Raw genomic sequence first — 20,990 nt, forward strand, 5'->3', positions numbered from 1 at the left:
AGAGCGGGAGAGAGCGAGAGAGTAGGAAGAGAGAACTACAGCATAAATAGGCAGTTTCATGTTGTCGGGATGTCTGTTTCAATAGCTACCTCCGGTACATACAGTGAACCACAACAAAAAGGAGGAGGATTCAAAAGTGCACAATATAATTCCACATAAACTCCTATAGCACTGAAAGCAGAGTTAACCAACCACCACCCCCCCAATAAAGAAGAGAGAGAGAGAAAATTCATAGACATGTTTTACATAAGCTATTGCGATACACTACCACTAGTTAATAACTGGCGAAAGGCTAGAAAGACCTCCGGATCTCTTTTGCATACTGTTCATTGTACCAAAGGACAATCAGGAAAAGTGGGTGCTTAGAGCTATATTGTTTTACGGCAATAAAAGGGTTGTTTTTTTCTTCTCTTTTCTATGCATTGTTCCCCTCCCCCCCACCCCTTACATTAACTGCCATTAATGTAAGAGTCAGGATCCCATCAGACCCTCAGTGCTTGCCTCTCAGTTCTTAAAAATCTTATTTCTTGTCCCCCTTCTGTCCGTCCCCTTCCTCGTCCACCTCCTGGGCTCTTTCCATTTTCTGTTTTTCCAGTTCTTCCTGCTCGCATTTGCTGCTGGGAAACTTGTCTTTGTTGTTTTCCTTTTTCCATTTCATCCTCCTGTTCTGGAACCAGATTTTGACCTGCCTTTCTGTCAGTCCCAGGGCGTGCGACACCTCGATCCTCCGCTTGCGGGTCAGGTAGGGATTAAAGAGAAATTCCTTCTCCAGCTCCAGGGTTTGGTAACGGCTGTAGGTCTGCCGCCCTCTTCTGCGTCCAGCGGCTGCTGGGGGGTGGCAAAGGATGGGGGAGAAGAGAAGGAGGTTGAAAGATACATAAACCAGGCTCCGGAATAGAAAGGGGTGGGGGGAGGAGAGCGGAGACAGAAGCAAAAGCAGGAAACAAACACAGAGACAGACCCGACTCTTCTATAATATTACAAAGGGGGGGGGGTGACTCTCAAGGAAAGCGCGTGGGGGTGGAAAAATCACACAACCCACCCTCCCAGAGCGGGGCTAGCAAAAATGGGTTCACTTGCAAAAATCATCATCATCATCTCTCCCCACTCCTTTGTAGTCAAAGCACAGCGTATAGCTGGAGCCCGGGCGAAGACCAAAAACAAAGCGAAACACAAAAAAACCCACCCTCAAATGAAGGCGCTTTCAGGCTATAAAAGTGCAATAAACTTTAGGGGAAGCGCCCCACATTGAAAGCCCAGCTCTCCACAAGAAGAAGAAAAGGTCTCCTTCAGGGTAATTAAACTATAAAGCAATTTACAAGTGCAAAAGTTTACCCCCATAAAGCAGTAAAAAAGTAACTGTGGAAAGGGGATACTTTATGGGTTCAGGAAATGCCTCCTCTCTGCCCTTTCTATTTCGCCTCACCTTGCGGTCGCATCCAAGGGAAAAGCTGTGTAGGAGAAGGACTCTGCTCTGAATTCTCCGCCTCTTCCCCCAGGCCGCTGGAAGCTAGCTTGCAATCCGTGTACTGCACCAGGTCCGATTCCTGGGCACCGAACAGGCTTTGTCTTTGCAATGGGTCGTATCCATAGAAGTTGCTTGGGTCCCCATGGCACGCTACAGCGCAGGGATTCTGTTGGTAAGGGGAGCTGGAGAGAGAGGATGCTCCGTGGTAAAACTCCTGAATTTGGGTCGGATGCTGGAAGGTACCACCAGTGCTGGGTCCATATACAACTGTGGGTCTACCTCCAAGATCCTGAGCAAAGCCACAGTCATAGTAGTTGGGGCGCAGAGAGTCCCCGGTTTTGTATTTGGAGAACAGTGAGTTGACAAAATAGGAGCTCATTTTAATTTTTTTTTAAACCACGGGAATCTATTAGCGCAGAAAGAGCTAAGATGCTAAGCAACAACAGTTTGTGATTTCCAGGAATATAAAAGGAGGATATAATCAAAACTCTAAGCCTGCATGATATTGAATTCTCGCTTCCCCCCCCCTAAAAAAATCGCCACTTATAGAGTTCTCGCTTTACATTTCCAAGAAGAGATGCCAGTTCATAAACAGTTTTCAGTGATTTACTTCGGCGCAAATGAGTTGTTTCATATTTTGCAGTGTCTTTTCATGATCATTTGCATCTATTACCAAAACCTCATCCCATTGGCTTCTCCTTACTCCACACGGACTCTGCACTGCATGATTGTGAAAAGAAGAGTGTGAGAGAATAAAGAAGGAAAAGCCAGAGAGGGAGAGAGGGAGGGAGAGAGAGGGAGAGAGAGAGAGAAAGAGAGGTGGGGTGAATATACGGATTAAATATGTTTAACTACCTACATTAATGAGATATCTCTCGCCTCACAACAAATCAAATACCTAGACCACCCAAAAGATTGATTTTTGGGGAGTGTTGGAAAATCAAAGAGAGGCGCGCTCAGTCGTTAATTTCAAAATTTTAACGAGGCAGTTTTAGCCTTTTTAAATGTCAGGGTCGCTTTGGAAAACTGTAAAAGAACACGATTTAATTGCCACCAGTTTTAAAAGGTCCTATAAATGTAATTGGTATTTTAATACAAGTTATCAAATCATACAGCTTCTTATCCTAAACATATTTTAAAACAAACGAGGTAGTCATATTTAACATTTTAATGATCAATTTCCTTATTATTGATAAAGGTTTAACTATCACATGAAGGGAATTGCATTTGTAATAGCCCCAAAAAAGGCTGTAAACTGTTTAACAAACTATAAAGCGCCATAAAGCCAGGGATGTTGTTGTTGTTTATACCGCACTACATAAAAGCTGTTAGGATTTTACGAGTTCCTTCCTCTACTGCTATAAAACAGAGGTTTCGATTGGAACCTTTCGCATTATTGCAAGATGTTGGGGTGTCAATATTGAATTAAAATGATTATAGTTTTTCATATATAACATTGACTTTTTGTGGCTCCCCCCGCCCCATCCCATCTCCCCCTCCCTTCCTCCCACCGTAGAGGATTTGTTGAAGATGTGACTGGGCATGATGGCAAATTAAAGAATTGTTTCGCTTATCACATCCAAAACAGAACCTTTATGGACATTAACTGATGCCTGGTCCCCCATCTCCACACCCCCACCAACTTAAACTTTTATTTATTTTTTTTACATGGTGCTTACGGAAGCTGAGAAGAAGAGGGGGTGGGATTGGGGGGAATGAGATAGAAAGACTTTCTATTTTATTGACATTTGGTAACAACCGAGCAAAGTTACCCCAACATGCCAACGCTGCAGTTTTCCACAATATAAACACACAGGGGGTAGATTTTGAAATTCATTTATCGCAGTCAGCAAATATTGCGGAAACATATTTCAGATAATAACTGCACAAAACCCTCCCAATTTAAACGCTTCCCAGTGTCCCTAACACCCTCTCTCCTGACATCCCCCATATACTTTCAGCTATATTTTTCAGTCTTTCAACCTTCAATAGGATGTACAGAGACACTTCTGTATCTTTCTTTCCGCCCTGCTTACATGTAAATTTCTTTCCGTTCCATCTAACTACCTTATACTTACACACAAAAGGTGAATGAAACATTATTTCGTGCCCACCCTCAAACTGGGGGACAATTTTCAATCATCTGCTTCCAAAATGCTAATAAGAAAAAGTTAAAATGTTCCAGCTAGACAGTCACTCTTTCTACTGTTTTGCGTAAGAACCTGCATTAAAAACTGACAGTAGAAACATTTTACGAAAGAAAGAAAGAAAGAAAGTTAAGATCAGAAAATAAAAGTTGCAAACCATTCTTAGTATTTCTTTTCCTTTATTTTGCATAGGGATAATTTCATCCTATTCCAAAATCCTTTTCAGGTAATGATTGTTGTTGGAGTGTTTGCAGAAGCATAAATACGATTTTTTCTCCCCTAAAAGACAAGTAAAGATTTTATTTTTCTAGACAATTTTACTGTCGATTGAGTACAGTTTGTTTTCATCGTTGAAGTTGACTAGATAGTTAGATAGATAGATAGATGGTTCACCTGAGTAACAGCAAAACATCTGAGTTTTGTGTGTATGTATGTGTTTTGTTAGAAAAATTAGGATGATTATTTTCAGCGACAAACAAAAATCACAAATAAAAAGGCAAAAGTATTTTCAGAAAGGAACTTACGTTCTTGTGCGTCTGTATATATTTATATAAAATAAAACATATTATTAACTCAGATGTTGGTATAGATAGAGACAGAGAAGAGGTCACTTCAGTAGTTCTTGGAAGTTAACATTTTTATCCAGTGCAGTAGAATTTTATAGTCATCATGTGGTATAACTCATCAATGCATCAGAAATCAATGGCCGACCTTAAATCATTCATATACTGTACTGGTGATTCCTGATGAAAGGAAAATGTTTCTATTATAAGAAAAAACAAGAGAGAGAGAAGATAATTTATAAATACCCAGTAGAGGAAAGATTTATTAGGAAATAACAGAGAAAAAAAGCATACAACGGAAAACATAACTTTTCATTATCTAGCATTTTATTGAGTGTATAGAATGGGCTTTTATTAATTTTACAGGTATTTCTATTTAAATATGTATTGGGGTTTTTAGCGTATTTAAATACAATTTAGAGCTATTTAAATTTTGGATTTGTAAACAACATATTAAATTCTGCATGGAAAATTATTGCTTTCGGTAATGTATCCTTTTACTTTTGTTATATTCCGTTCCAGAAAATTCTACTTGAAAAGTCATAAATTTGTTGTATCTGTGAAGAGAAGTATTTATCCGGAAAATGTTTTGATATAAAAGTTTCAAAGAAATCTTATATTAAAATTGTATCATTGTGTTTCCTTGTTTTGCTTCTTCCTTAGCTATATGTGTGAGACTATATTTTAACCATTATTGCTTTATAATTTGGAGAGGGGGAAAGATCAGAATGAAAATGAATTTACAGATACAAAACTTTGTATCGTTGTTGTTGCTGGAGCAGTGGAATCTTTCTAAGTATTTCAGCACGGTAAATTTACTATTTTTTATTAACTTTATACTGAGGTTAGGCTCCTTTCTTACATTTTCTTAAATATCTATGGGCATCAGTTGAGCAAGCCATCAACAATGTAATCGAACCGTTGAGCAAAAATACAGTGGTTCAATACCCATAAAACATGTGTTATTTATAAATAATTTAATGTCCACGACTGTAAACAATTTTAAATAAACAAATGAGAAAGTACACCGTGCAAGCATTTTTAAAAGAAAAAAACACGCCCCCCCCGAAATCTTTGATTCATTCTTTTTCATTTCTGAAAATGTAAATCTTAGATGTTAGCATAATTAAAATGTTGTCGTCTAACAAACCGAACTAATCGCGTAGAAGACAAAAATAGCTGTTTTTCAGATGAACGTTTAAAATAGATGCGTGTTTCATCCCAAATCCTGCAAGCATCCAGATTCTCAGATTTACCTTCTTTTAAATCTCATATAATTTACACACTCGAGGAAAAAATAGATGTAGCCTATAAAATCGGCAAAATAGCTATAATTAACCCTATATTTTATCTCTCAGGATTATTCATACTCTTCTGCAATATCCAGTTTGTTGTTTCTAATGAAATCAAGGTGTTATTAAAAAGCCTTAATGCTGAGGAACTGGCCGCCTGTGATTTTTAACATGGAGCAACAACGCCATCTAGCGACCACGCGAATTAAAAATCCCCCTAGCCACACAAACAGATGAATCCAATAAAAATAGACAAGAGGAAAGGTGGAGCGATAGAGGGGGTGGGGACGGGGAGAGAAAACTTATTTGTGGGGGGGAGGGGTGAAGCATGGAAATCAAGAAACGGTTAATGAAATTTTGCGGATAGATGGTTATAAAAAAGTAAAAGCAAGCCCCAGAGTTTTCTGCAAAGTATCCCTACCATCCAGTCATTTTAGCAGCAATAAAGCAGGGGAAATGATTTTGCTTCTGAAAACCTCTATTGTTCCAAATTCCGAGACTAAACAATTGAACATTCTCCTCTGGAGGGGGAAGGCTAGGGCTGTAAACAGATAAAGAGCTTCCCAAGCCCAGACGTCTCGCCAGAACTTCTGTGTATATGCGTGTGCGTGTATGTGTGTTGTTGTTGTTGTGAGTTTATGGCTCGGGATTCTGGCAGCCTGGAATGGCTAAGAAAGAAAGAACAAAGGGAAGCATCCAGAGTGCTGGATTTTCACGGCATCTACAAGAAAAGAATAAAGAAGAATAAATTAACATACTCCCTTCCCCCCACCTCCACCCCTTAAAAAAAACAACCCTTAAACAAAAACTTTGTGTGTGATTGAGGCTGAAAGAAGAGTATTTACGTGTTGGCTTTCCCCACATCCCCAAGTCGTGATGGTAATTTAGGAGCTCCTGAAAGTTTTCTTGCACTGTTTGCTTTACAGCCGTTTAGTTCTTTAACCTTCAGAAATTTATACCCTGTAAAGTTTTATAGCGGTCATATTCTTTTATTGCAGCGCACTGCGCGTATTTTTTTTATGACAAGTTACTTCCTTTCCTCTCTTTCTCCAGTAAGCTCCCAAAATCTTTCAACTTCTTTTGTTTTCTTTGGGCTACCCCATAGAAAGAGGATTTCTTCCCTCTCCCGCCCCCCAGCTTTTACAAGTAAAATGTTGCCTTTTAGAGCAATGTTAACAAAATGAGGGGAAAGAGACTCTTGGCTGTATTTCTCGTTGTTACCCGCTGATCTGAACTTTAGGGTCTAATTTTTTGTTTGTTTGTTTGTTTTACTTTCCAGGCACTTATGTGTCTGCATGAGACATAACGTGCAAAAACGACTTCTCAATCATGAGTTACTTATCCAGTCCTAGGGGAACGGAATCCTGTGTTATAGATTCTGATCTTTCCTACCAAAGGTGGGAATATTTTATTTCGTTTGCAAAGATTATTTTTCTTAACTCCCCACTCACCTCTGGGCCATTGTAGCCTATCAGGGTTTAAAATAACGGTGCATCTAACCCAAAAAGGGAGGTCTCAGAAATACTTTACGAAACTGACTTAGAAACAGAGTAGGTTAAAGTGGAAGCCAGGAAAGACCTAACACCCTGGAAATTAATTCATTTCATTTCTTCCATGGACACTTTTTTTCCCCTACACAGGCAAAAAAAAAAAAGATCTTTATAATACACTTAACGATCCACTGTAGAACTCAGGGAAACACACATGAAATATTTCTGAAATTTTAGATGAAGCAGTATAACACAGTGAGATATGGGTGGTGTTGTTCTAAAATCGATTTTTATTCTGTAGCATTAAACATCCGTGGAAAATACATTTGGGCTTGTGCAACAGAAAACAGGTTTTCCAACAATCTGTTCTTTTAAAAAAAACACAAATCCTCTACTAAAATGAAGTAACACTTTTTTACCGTATTTAAAAAGCTTATTTCATGGTTGCCTTAAAGATATCCGCTCATTACCACAATGCTAAGGAAAGTGAAAAGGGATGTTATATCCTAGAGTCCAGTGAATTAAGTTATGGGTAGTATTTGATCGTTTGTTTGTTTTTAAATAGTAAGTGTTTAGATAAGCCTGTCTGGGATCAGTTTAGAACCATACGTCAGATTTAGACAGTATATTCAGTCCGTTAAAACTAGACTTTAGGTTCATTTGTCATTCGTTAAATGAAGAGAGAGAGAAAACAAAATATAAAACCCCAAACTTTAACAGACCCAGTCGTTGCTTTTCATTTCAGATGATTTTGAAAGTAAACCCAGATTTAGACTAATGATCCTTTCCCCCTTTTTTTCAGTTTAAAATGGGGGGAAATCCTGGTTTTGGAATTTCTATTGAGAAAGAAAATTTCTATACAATGTGAAGTTAGGTTAGATTTAACCCACTGTGGCTCCCTAGCAGCTACAGATGGAAAGTTTGACGTGAGAAAGTGTAGGCTTAAAAAGTGTTTGAAGATTGGGCTTAAACATTTTTAGATCTGGTTTCTAGTCGCCTGAAAGATTTTTTTTTTAAATGGGGGGAAACTAAACTTGTGTAAATTGCAGTGCACAGAAATGCACCGCCATTGCCTCTGATCTTTGGACAATCTGAAAAGCAGGCACACTCTCCGAAAATGACAATATCACTCTGGAATCTCTACAGGGCAATCGCTTATCAGCAGATAAAAGTAGTATAAAAATCTTCTCCTAAGAGTACAAGCAGTTTTCTTGTCTATGAAATTAGATTTGTATTGTTTTGCTCACACATCACCAGAAATATATTTCTTTTCTTTGTTTGTTTGGTTTTTTGCTATTGAAACTTGCCAGCATACACTGTGTTATTCCTAGAAAGACTTCTGGTAGCTTGGTATACAAATGTACACACGGAAAAAAAAAGATAGGTTTATTTTGATATTCGTCATCGTTCTTTGAAAAGTAACACTTTAAGATCTCAACATATACTCAAAAAGCCACACTGGAAACATAAAACAAGCGTCAACGTTCACAGAAACACAATCACAGACACATTTTACAATACCCACCATATAGTCAACTTGTACTAAAGTTACTCCCCCACCTCCCTCTCTCCCTCCCTCTCCTCTCCCACCCTTATCCCGTCCCCCCTCCCCCCCAAAAAAGTTAAATCTTACAGAGAGATAAGAGAATCACAGTCCTGGTTGGACTGGTTATAGAGAAACTTCCAGGAGATCTTTCAGATGAGAATTCAGTTCCTTCCAGCATGAAATGAGACCTCTTTTGTAAACAATTAGGATACATATTTGTTACATTAAATGCACCCCCCCCACAAAAAAAAGGCAATCACAAGACAATCACAATTCTTTTATGTCACGCCACCAGTAAGAGTGTTCTTTTTCGTGTGAAAATGCAACAGCACGTATTATAATGTCATGTAAACAAGGTATAAGTGTAAAACTCATTTCTAACAGATCAGAAGGGAATATTCAAGTATAAACTTCTCATCTGAAATATCAGGGGAAAGCAATGTACAACCAACAGCCTTGGCACTTTACCTCTGAAACATTCTAATTATTTAGGCAAATTCATTTCACAATAAATTATAAATACTCTAACCCTAAGAACACAAGTTTACCTTCTCTTATAGATCTACTTAGGTAGGATTTTTTTTGTTTGTTTTCTGTTTGTTTTTAACTAGAAAAATGTCATGTTTTCTCCTCTAAAAGTTAGGAATAAGTTGGAAGGGATGTCTTTTTTGTTTTTCTTTTTTCTTTTTATTTGTGGTTTTTTTGGGGGGGGTTGTTTGTTTGTTTTTTGGCTAAACAATTAACACTTTTGTTCTGATAGACTTTTCAAATTATCCAGTATAAAACTACCAGGTTGGGAGGATTATTTCTAAGATTATATTAAATTCTCTGGTCAACGTCACTGATCCACCACAGAGCGATTAAAACAATAAAATAAAATAAACAAAAACAGAGGTGCAGTGGGATATTTGACTGTCATTAATCCGACTACACTGCTATAAAGTTGGTGAATTGAAAATGCTTTGTTGTATGCAATTAAACTCAAATCTTAAGAATGTGTCTGTCGTCTAGTAAATGGTCTGGTTTCTTTGCCACTTCAACTTATGTATGTGGGTGTGTGGTGGGGATCGGTTAAGAGACACAATCATTCTCCTTAATGCGGTTACAGAAAGACAATGGGATGTGTCATGGGCATGGATTGTGTTTATTTGTGACAAGGTGGTGGTGGTTGTTGGATTTTTTTTTGTTTGTCTTTCATTTAAAAAATAGAGGCATCATATCCGGATGGCAATACAGCCTATGGACCTGCTATGTCTACACTGTATGAAAAAACAAAACAAAACAAAACAAAAAGACAAGGAATAAAAACAAAACCCAGAATATGTCCTAAATCAGGATTTGCACCTTCACATAAGTAGCTTTCTAACTGGCATCAATAAGAAAAAAAAATTATAAACTTCCAGCTTGCGAAGTTGGAACCAAAAAGACACCCCATGTTTTATTTATCATCATGAGTATAGTTCGGAAGCTATTACCCATAAATATTGAGTAAGCTGTGAGACAGAGCATGGCTTTTGCCTTCTGTATCTTATTCTTTGCCCTGTTCCTTGTTCATTTTCTTCATTTTCATTCTTCGGTTCTGAAACCAGATTTTGACTTGTCTTTCACTCAGGTTGAGGAGTCTGGCCACTTCGTGTCTACGGTCCCTGGTGAGGTACATATTGAACAAAAATTCCTTCTCTAGCTCCAGGGTCTGGTATTTGGTGTAAGGGCATCTTTTTTTTCTGGAGGAGCGAGCATGGAGCCAGTTGGCCGCTGGGTTGGCTGAAAGACAAGCAGCAAGATCAATACTCTATATCCTGTTCGTTTCTCAGAATGGTCTTAATCAATAATACCATCAAATATATATATATGAATAAATGTCCACTGAGTTATGAGTTACCGGGAAAAGGCTACGTGAAAAACATATATGTTCACAAAAGTCTATCCACGCACCTGTGCGTGTGGCTGATGTATAGGACCCCGATCCTGGAAACAATTACGCACGTGCTTAACTTGACCACCTGGAGCGACCCCAGCGTTTTCCAAGGTAGTACAATTAAGCACGCGCTAAAGTGTTTGCAGGATCGGGACCTATACGTGTATAGATGCATGTAAGTGTGTTTGTGCATAAATCCACACACATGTGCGTCTGTGGATGGATAGAGAGTCATTTATGCATCTATAGGCATATTTTGCAGATATGTGTGTATACGCATGACTATATCCATTCCTATCTGCATTGTACTTAAGAAATACATAGATTACTTCTGAAAAAGGCATCAGTAAATCATGCCTATTTTTGCTAAGTGCCAAGCAATAGTCCTAATATAATAAACACCACTTCGGTGGGCTCTGGTCAATGTTCTCCAGAAACACAATTGCATTTGCAGTTGTATTATAAATGTAAGTAATGCAATAGAAAAGAGCAAAGTTGCCTACGCATAATCCCCCTCCCCGCTTGACGTGGCATTGGAACTAAGAACATTTTATAAATACTTCCCAATAATTTCATCTAATCAAGGTGGAGACAAAAAGGCTTTGGAACAAAGATCAGAAAGAAAGTCTGAATACAGTATCCTAGACCATTCGCATTAACCACACATCAGCTTTAGGTGCCAAAGGCATGCTGGTGAATTTGCCACCGAGAAGGTGTGCTGAAATATTTTTGGGGGGAAGAAATGCTTTGCACACTTCTACTAATTACTTGGGGGAATAAAATGAAAAGATTATGACCAGATCACATTCTTCTGTTTTACTTCCTTTGCCTCTTCTGAAATTATAGATAAAGCCATAAACCTTAACAGTAAATTAAATGGAGTATTATATTTAAAAAAACAACAACACACCAACAGAATGCTTCCTCTACGTAAAAGGGAAGGTATTGAATATTTTAAAAATAATCCTGTTACTGTCCCACTGTAAGTACTGCATCTTACAAATTTGCACGGCTATTTCCTTAATGTAATTGACTTGATCTAATATGCAGAATTAATTATTAAAGAGGAAGAAAACTGTTAATAATTGATACCGTTAGTCCTGCTACCTATCTTTTAATAGCAACGGAGAGGCTCTTCTTCATAAAAGATCTTCTTGGAAAAATCATGACATTTTATACAGGAAAAGAGGTTGATCTCGTGACTCTCTACAATCCTTTAATCAGGAAAGCCAATGAGAAATGATTTTAAAATCCAACAAATAAATGAAAATCTTATGGCGGCACTAGCGTCCTTATTATGTAATATTTTCGAAAAATTGAAACAGCCAGTGGGAACGCTCTCTGAAAAACAGTTCCCTCTTCCAGTCCTGTTACAGAGTTTTTGCTGGCATTCTATCAACCTCCACCAAAATCAAACTGTTATTTAAAACAAAATTTGCGTCTTAACCACGACCCGTAGAAACCACAGAGTAGCCTATTAGCGTGGATGCCTGCACTTTCATAACGCTGTCCTGGACAAGATTTGTATTTATTCCGTTTCTGGGACATTGAGCACCGAGCCTGGGCTCTGTAATTCTCTCAACTCATTCACCTCGCTCGCAGTTTGTTCTGGATCTCTGCCCAGTACAATAGAATAGGACTTTCTTTTTTGTGCACGGGGTTAAGTTAACTGATAGACATAACGCCACCACTGCACACCGGGAGAATGTATAGTTTTATTTGTAATCACGTAGTTGCAATTGCAAGATCTGTTACACGTTGCAAATAAAGAAATAATAACGATAATTTAAGAGAGGGGAGAAATCAATGTGTAATTACACGTGCCAAACGTGCTGGAGAGATATTCCTTCGGCAAGCATTGCGGCTGGATACACTATGAATTGGGCTGTCAAGTTCGTTTTAAAAACGTGTGCATTCCATGCAAAATATTGATAACGGTGCTCAATCCTGACTGGTTTCACCCTCCTCTTTCTAGACTGAGAGGAGCCCTGCTTTACCTTTCAGGTACAATGAAGAAGCAGGAGCTAGCGAGAAGCTAACACGCGTGATATTTTGCTTGAATGTCCTTGTTCTGTATTTAGAGCTGTGTGTGTGTGTGCATATAAATGCAGAGTTTTATATAGATAGATGCATGTATTGTAAATGCAAACGTTTGCTCCACTTTGCAGAAAACAATTCACGAAAGAGGCACATGGTTAGGTTGCACAGTTCACCAATCTGCTACAGTACAAATAAAGACCTAATTAAGTTCCGACCCCCTTTTCCTCTTTGGAAACCTGGTTCTGAAGGATTCAGACCCTACCGTTACATTTCATAAACAAACAAACAAAAAAAAAGAGGCAGCGTGACAGATGAAACAACGAGGCAGACCGTCAACTTCGGATCTCTCAAGGTAAATAAGAGCAGCTAGCATGAAATAGACATTGTTGCTGTTTACTTCTCCACGTGAACTCTTCCACCTTTTCCTTTTCTCACCCCCTCCCTCGGCTTTATTCCACTTTTCAGCCTCCATTCCCTTTCCTCCCAATATTTCCGTTTTTCCTCCCTTTCCCCACAAAAATCACCCTTTGCTAGGAAAGCGACGGCTGTGGAGCTTTGAGTGCATGGCAGCAAAGAGGAAGGTTTGACCACGCTTTTTGCATTTGCTCTGGGTTCGACGCTGCTTAAGGAGTTTTAATCAAAGCAATGCCATTCTCTACCCCAGCACCACCACCACTTTCCACCACCACCCTCTCCTGCCCTTTCGGTTGGCACCAGTAATCTGAGCGTTTTCTTTTCAGACATGATTTTTAACTTTGCTTTGCATTGTCCCGTTTTATGGCACCGCCTCAGCTTTTATACTGTTTACTTCCTCACTTTTATAACTTACTTTGATCTGGCCTGTCTTTGTCCTCGCTTCCTTCACAAACTTTATTGTCCTCGAAGCTGGGCCTTTGATTGGAAACGATCGCCTCCCTTCCAGCAGAAGTTTCTAAATTGTACTCCTGTGCTCCGGGTTTATGGACTTCCCCGGGGTGCCCCAGCAGAGGCTCTGATTTAACTGATCCCTGCCCGGGTATGTTCTCTGTTCTGGGCACTGGATCCAGCCAGCTTCGTAGATACCTGCTATCAGAAGGGACGCTTTGATGTTGAATATATGGATGATAGACCGAAGGAAGGGTACCAGAAGAATGTGGATTCAAAGGAGTCCAGGAGGCGCTGAAAACTGGAGGTTTTGGCTGGAAACTACAAGAGGGGAATTCTAGATGCTCATTATGTCCAGCTTGCCTGGAACTTGTATATTGCCCAGTTGAAAATTTAGCTGAAGGCGAATCTTCGCTGTCATGACTTATAATAGAGTCGACATAGTAATTGCTAAGAGTCCCAGAAATGGACATTCTCAGACATCATACAAAGCACGGTTCAATGAAGGGAAAAAAATAATATATATATCTATATATATAGGACAGATCTAGATTTGTACTCTACCCCCTTCTCCAACTTCCTAGACAACAAAGTACAGTTGGGCTGCTGTGTTGTGAGCTCCTAGCAAAATGATTGGTCAAACTTTTTTCGTGCGCCTGATAAAGCGTCAGTAGAGACGTAAATCAATCGAAGGCGAGGGGGCTGAACAGCGCTGTCATTCGCCCTTGCATTCCATATCAAGGATGGATTGTTTTATGTTTATGCAATGTTGCAAAACGTCAGTAGTTTAGAAAGCCACGAAACATAGAGTGTGGGGCTAATATTTCTTCATACATTTTGCTTCTGAAATATAAACGAGGGGAAAGCACCAACACGCGGATCTCTCTGGCTTTAATAACCGCTGGGTGGCTGAGAAGAGAGAGGGGGAAGCAATTCTTTGCCATTCAGTTACCCATGTGCAACTGTAACAAGCCGGAGAATATGTACAATTCGGCCAAAAAGTTAGTTATTAAAGAGAGAGATTCATGCGCTGTTAAACTAGGGAAGGGGCTGGTTATAAAGCACTAACCCGTCTGGAATGGGTCAAAAATTGGATTCTTAAGACAGGAAAATGACCAGAGTATCTTTGAAATTTCATATGTCCTTGTAATGTATCGGACATCATAACGTTGTCGGGCGGACCATAATACCTCCATTGTCTATAGCTGGGTTTGTCTAACATGGAAAAAGTCAGAATGTATGTCTCTGTACTTCACCAGTGTAAGCCCAGGATTGCGTTGCTAGGGCTCAGATGGTCGCATACACCGCTTGAACCTTGAAGCTTTCCTTTAACTTTACAAGGCTAGTAAAATACAGTGTGGCACGGATCCTGCATTGTTACAGAACCCGTTATACTTGGGACGGTTAAATAGTTTAATAACACTTACATTTGCTTTCTTTGATTTTTATAGCCTCGAATTTATTGCCTGTGGAAAAGAAAGGGGTGGGGGAAGGAGTCTTTCACATTTTAGGCTGCAGCTTGTGGCTCGCCACATTCACATATATGAAAAAATATCCCACTTGTATGTAAACATGATTTTTTTTTAAATGGGGTGGATTTCTTTTTGCTAATAGCTCAGGAAATGAGTAACAGGCTTTAACGAGATACAGCTACTCACTAGTCTGGAGCGCAGAGGCAACAGCGTCCGTTCAGCCAAATTATGTGAGGTGTATTCTTTGCAAGAGAGTGACACTAAGATTTTAAAGGTCGGTTAAATTCTAATTGTGACTATGTGCAAAATTATTCCCGGAACTTCATCTGAGCTACAGTCTGGATGGATTTGCCTCCTTGTATCTCTCTAGAGTTCTTCTCCTAACACAGAATTATTTTTAAAGTTAATAGAATCTAATTTGCTAATATTACCCATTAAGAATATTTTCTAAATTGGCTCTGATGCATATTTGATATGTCTTTAGGAGAGGACTAATAATCAGATATTGGGTATTAAGTGACCATCTTCAAATTAAGAGAAAACAAAACAAATCTTTCTCCTCTCTCTCTCTTACTATAGAGATAGAGATAGAGCTATAGATGTGCGTGAAATATCTCCAAGACAAAGGCATTTTACTAGTGGAAAATGCTAAAGGTACTTAAAAACCAACCTCCAAACCTTTACATTTTCCCTTAATTCCTACAAAATGCGTCTTATGCAAGTCAGCTATAGAATGTGTAGAATGACATGTCTAAATCTCCTGGATGTGTCTTCTTCTAGATGAGTTCTTGTTAGTAAACAGACTCTTGTCTAAAATATATCGGTCTGGTGGGTGTGTAAGGATAGTAAATATTCAATCCTGTATTTCATATTTTTAATCACATCAATACATACCTCTGGCAATAACAACAAAAGCGCGATTTCTTTCACGGTTTGCCGGCCCCTTTTATAATATTTTTCATATCTACTGGTCTGGGATCTTGAAACAGTGCCGTGAATACGTTTACACGGGTGAGGAGTCCCACTGGTTCAGACTCTGCCCTCACTCACATCAGGGTAAATCCGAAATAACTCCATTTTCAACTGGATATAAATCGATGGAAGAACAGAATTCTGACCCACTGAGTTCCATGGGGCTACTCATCTAATCATAGTTATTCTCTTGGGTAAGTGTGCGGGACCGGGCTCCTTCAGGAACAATCTCCAGTGTGTACCAGTAACAAACTGGGTTTGTATGAAACGCCTTGGGTAATCCTTGCGTTTTTAAAACTTCCCTAAGAGTCGAAGAGGCTCCGAAATGAAAATACCCCTCATGTTATTAAAAGTGAAATACGAGTTTGCTGCGCACTTTGTCATCTTCCTCAGCTTTATTGCCTTCCAGGAATGATTTCCAAAACTCTCTCTCTCTCATAACGGTTTCGGAGGAACTTTCGAAATGTTATGATAGCTTGAAAAGGAGTGGACAGATTTAAGCGCATTGTGCCGCTCAAACTTGGTTGGCTGGTGGGAGCGTGTTTATGATATAAATGATGGTGGTGATGGTGAATAAGTGTGTATGAACCTATTGAACATTAATTGAAGCCAAACACCTGTTCTGGGTTTGCAAGATGAATTGAGCATGTCTTACCTGTAATAAATATATTCTTGGAAAAATCCTAGTGCACTTCCTATAAATAATTATGACGCATGTCAGCTGCTGAGTAGATACTTTTCTGTAGTATATAAATTAAAACCCCAAAGGCTGCAAAAGTGTAACTCTGAAACAGAATCCAAAGGTCTTGCGATCCCTAGTGAATGGAAACCACGCAAGGAGAGCTGCAGAATTAATCTATTTTGGCTACTTTGGAGGTTTCTGTTTGTCCACTGGTTTATTTTTAATTTACACCACCATATTTCATCTTCTTGTATCCTTTTGGGGGGACCGGGGGGTTGGAGGATAGTCTGTGTTCTTCTTCACAGCTATATTTTAATACCAAATCTATCTGTTGTGAGAATGCACTTTTGTGTGTGTACTGTTTTGTTTGGTGTACATTTTAGAGAATTGAATAATAATAACGGCACACACCAAGAACTGCATGAAAAGTTAAGTGCTTTGCAAATAACTTGGATCAGGAAAAGCAAAAGAGAAATTGACCTCATTCGAGATTCCCCATGTACATTGCATTGGTACAACTTTGATATATTTGCACAGACGATGTACAAGTTCTGCTTGATTTATATACTAGCTGGATTCATTTTAGAGCTGTGCATTTATGAACTGGATACAGGAAGCGGAACTGGGAACAGTTATTTCCCAGAAATCTAGAAGAGCAGCTTTTTTGTTTTGTTTTGTTTTGTTTTGTTTTCAACATCCCTGCCAAACTTCCCAAATCTTTTTGGCTGTGAGGAAAAATGTTAAATATTTTGTGCTTGAACTGGAGAGCCAAAGCTTTTTTAACCCAGATGCTGTTTATAAATTACATTTATTGTTTGCGAGAGGGGAAGAAATAATTCCTAAATAGCTCTGCCCATTGAAATACACGTCTGCCAAATTTCACCCTGAACAACCAGCTACTTGGGCTGAAAATTCTATGTTGAAAACAGACAAATATAAAGTGTGTTTTAAATACGCAGAGTGTAACTCTGTGTAACAGTCACATTTTACTGATTTATAAGCTCTGGCACAAGAAAAAACAGATGATCCATTGCTTACCGGAAACATATTTAACCACTATTTAAAAAGAAAAGAAAAGAAAAGGAAAAAAACTGTTGTTGTCATTTATTAGAAATGGCACCTTTTTCCATGAGATTTTTCTTCCTTAACATCCACTTGAAGAAGATGGAAAAGTTCTGCGGACATAAAAGCTCTGATCAGGTATTCCTTTCTCTGGCAAAATAAAAACATTGACCTCAATAACAGTTTTATCTTAAACCAGAATTGGGTAAGGATTGTAGGATTTGAGCCAGGATTTCTGAGCCAAGAGGCCAATATGGCGTCTGTGCACAATATGTATCCTATCCTTTCATTTAAGAGAAATTCACTGTGTCATGTAGTTTTTCTTTTCAGTAGATAAGGGCAACATAGAGTGAATAAAAAGTTGGGAGTGAACTTCATAGCTATCGAGAGATTGAAGGGCGAGATTCCAAGATAACCCCAAATCCCAAATATCCTAGCGTTCATTCTGCAGCTGTGAAGAACATTCAGCATTAAATAAAAATAATCCAGCTAATAACTGATTGAAAAGGAATAAAAAGAGACAGGAAACAGAAATCAAAACTCAGCATTAAACAAACAGAATTTTTACATGTACACAAATCTAAGAGGTTATGAAAGGAAATTCAGTCTGGGGTGCTTGCAAAACTCATGAGGAGGGCGAATAATCATCATCATCATCATCAAAAAGGTCCTGAAGAGTAAAACCTTTCTTTAAAAAAGTGAAATAAGTTTCTGTAGCCTAAAAGCAGAATGATCTACCTTTACCATTTCCTGTGCTGCCTCTGAGTCTGAATACCGCCGTCTGTTCAAAATCCGCAAGTGGTGAGTGAGGGGAGGCGGGGGAATCCTGGTCTGAAGAGAAGCAAAACAACTTACACATGTGGGCAATTTTCCAAGTAACGAAACTTTACTCTGGCTAAAAACACAATCCGAAATGAGGTTTGTAATCTTAGCAGTTAATAACCCATTGAGACCTCTGGTACAGTAAAACCTTGTGTGCCTTTTAAAGTACAAGCTGTGGGGGAAAAAAATTAAAATAAAGTGGCATGGTTGCTTTGAACCAGTATTGTGGATGCTAGAGTCTTTCCCCCTTTGAAATAGTATTGTAAGTTGTTTGAAATAAGTGGGGTTCTGCGTCTCCTCTGGTTGCGTATGGATTTTCACACACATGGAACTCCATTGACTTCAGTAGAGTGGCTGCTGGGTTAGTGGGGATCCGAACTGGGACTTGGGACATAATTGGGACCCAAACATATTATTGGAGGGGAAGAGGGAAATGGAATTAACAAGCCTTGGGAGTGAGAGAAGGCCGGTGGCTTCCATTCAGGGATAGAAGGAAAAGAAAAGCACACTAGAATTAGGTAGTTAAATAATTGCTTCAATAAAATCTATGGCATGAGACCCTGCAAAAAAAAAAAGGGGGGGGTCTTTCAAATAGCTATTTTTACAGCACTTTGCCAACAGCTTAGACTCATACTGAATGGGGTCGAGAGAATTTTAGGCACTGCGAAAGAAGTTGGGGTTTATTTTTGCATTTAACAGTTGTTGTTCATTGTCATTTGTGTTTGTGGCGAGGTGGGTGGAGGGAAGGAAAGCAGGAGCTGATCTCATTTTGGAAGCGAATCAGTTATTATGCGGAGCTTTCTGTAGCAATCCCAACATCGCTGCTTCTTCAGGTGAAGTCGCTCTTATCCTTCTGATTTGGAATGAAAAGAAAACAAACCGCTTCAGATATAAGCCAGGCAAATCAGACGCATCATGGCAACTAGTGTGTAATTCACAAATAGGATGTTTCCCCTTTTTCCTTCCCACCGCCCTTTGGGAAATAGACTCGGTTCTGTTTTCAACCGGGGGCGAGGGAGAGGGGGCAGATTCTGATCTCAGTTACAGCCCTGTAACTCCATCAGCTTCAATGAACCTTGCTGCTGTCTTTACATTGGTACAAGTGAGATCAAAATCTGGAGGCCATGCGTTTACAAGACAGGTTAGTGTTCGCCTTATGGGGATACTGTTACCTAATCGCTGATTATTAACTTTGCAAGATTGTTCATTTCCGGCGCGAAGTTCTGGTGATAATATAAATATCACCGTGTTTCTATTAGAAAGACTCACAGAACTTGTTAAAAGTATGGAATGCAGATAGTTTTATGCTGACCCCCCCCTTTTTTTCTCAATGGCTGCTAGTTTAATAGGGAAGATAGGCACATTGCCTACAACAATCACTAGTTGCAGGGATGAAGCATGCCCTCGGTTAAAGGCTATAAAACAGTTTTTTACTATTCCTACCCTAGAATAAACTGAATTCACAGCAATCCCTCGGCTACAGAAGAAATAGCAGATGGTATTCGAAGCTTGTATATCACCTCTAACTTTAGTAATTCGAAACTCAAAGTGTGAGTGTAAAAAAAAATCTCGTCCCAGACGATATAATATTTACTTTTATGCTCATTTCATAAACTGATATACAGAAAGGTATTTCCATTCTTTGATATCGTTACATAGTATATAGATATAGTTTTTAGGAGCCTACTAACGTGGAATATCTTAGGTTACCGAGAAATAACTTTGACCAATATTTCTACCACAGTGGAAGGCTTGTGTTTACACACTTTTGCATGCATTATTCTTGGTTAGCTTCATTTGAAGATCATATGTTTTAAGTTAAACGATAAACTTTTGTTTTACTACTAAAATGAAAGCAAATTATCTACAGCCACACATGCAGGCGCGTGTGTACCCACCTGTACCAATATTTTTCATTTATTAGTATCGAAAACACCAATGTGCTGTATAGCATCTGGAGTACATAAGTAGCATCTTCTATACTCCATATTATGTTAAACACATAGTAGCTATCATGTCTATTTCGAATTTAAGTGGAGAAGAAACAGGAAAACTCACAGACAACCGACTGCATGTTATCATTCAAACTATGTCTGATCATAGTGAAATAACTGAAATAGAAAGTTATAGCTGTATGCATTTTTAGAATAGGGTTTATAATGAACATAACTTAATAATATGGGGCAACTGAAAAAAATTGGGAATTTTAGTGTGTTCCCTGAACTAATATTTTATAATTTAAGCATAGATGTGGATTTCTTATTCCAAAAATGAAAAACTTCCTTTCCTTTATCTACATAAAGAAATTAGAGAATATTTTTTTAAGAAGTCTCCTGTCGGGAACGGATCCTGATCCCACTGAATTTAGCAGGAGTAGGATAGAGCCTTTTATAAGTTGTTAATTGTTTTGTGCATCCTTATACATTCTTGCAAAATGGTACTGAAATAGAATTTTGAAAAAAACAAAACAAACAACCCTGCATACATAATCTCTGATTTTTATTATTATTTTTTGCAAAACTAATAGGGACTGTTGCCAACTTGCTTAGCCCCTAGATGCTAAAAAATTCGTTAATATAGCTTGAGCTGAAAATAAATAAATAAATATGAATAAATAAATAAATAAATAAATAAATAAACGTACCTATCATT

General features: G+C 38.6%; 2 protein-coding genes across 2 annotated transcripts; both read right to left on the minus strand.

Annotated features, from left to right (window-relative positions):
* Window positions 1–494: 494 nt before the first annotated feature.
* Window positions 495–2,195, minus strand: HOXB8 (homeobox B8). Its single transcript, XM_032791438.1, has 2 exons — window positions 1,427–2,195; window positions 495–828 (listed from the first exon to the last, which is right to left on the minus strand). The coding sequence occupies exons 1-2, from the start codon at window positions 1,845–1,847 to the stop codon at window positions 521–523; spliced, it is 729 nt and encodes a 242-aa protein (XP_032647329.1). The 5' UTR covers window positions 1,848–2,195; the 3' UTR covers window positions 495–520.
* Window positions 2,196–9,787: 7,592 nt separating this feature from the next.
* Window positions 9,788–13,868, minus strand: HOXB9 (homeobox B9). Its single transcript, XM_032791444.2, has 2 exons — window positions 13,294–13,868; window positions 9,788–10,270 (listed from the first exon to the last, which is right to left on the minus strand). The coding sequence occupies exons 1-2, from the start codon at window positions 13,799–13,801 to the stop codon at window positions 10,035–10,037; spliced, it is 744 nt and encodes a 247-aa protein (XP_032647335.1). The 5' UTR covers window positions 13,802–13,868; the 3' UTR covers window positions 9,788–10,034.
* Between the last annotated feature and the right edge of the window lie 7,122 nt (window positions 13,869–20,990).

Source organism: Chelonoidis abingdonii, chromosome 21 (assembly GCF_003597395.2).
Source record: "Chelonoidis abingdonii isolate Lonesome George chromosome 21, CheloAbing_2.0, whole genome shotgun sequence".
NCBI classification, from domain to species: Eukaryota; Metazoa; Chordata; order Testudines; family Testudinidae; genus Chelonoidis; species Chelonoidis abingdonii.

Coding starts and splice junctions, on each gene's coding strand:
- HOXB8 (XM_032791438.1), bottom strand. CDS start 1,847: ATGAGCTCCTATTTTGTCAACTCACTGTTCTCCAAATACAAAACCGGG. Junction 829..1,426: donor CCCTTGGATGCGACCGCAAG/GTGAGGCGAAAT, acceptor GCCACCCCCCAG/CAGCCGCTGGACGCAGAAGA.
- HOXB9 (XM_032791444.2), bottom strand. CDS start 13,801: ATGTCCATTTCTGGGACTCTTAGCAATTACTATGTCGACTCTATTATA. Junction 10,271..13,293: donor CAAAGACAGGCCAGATCAAA/GTAAGTTATAAA, acceptor CTTGTCTTTCAG/CCAACCCAGCGGCCAACTGG.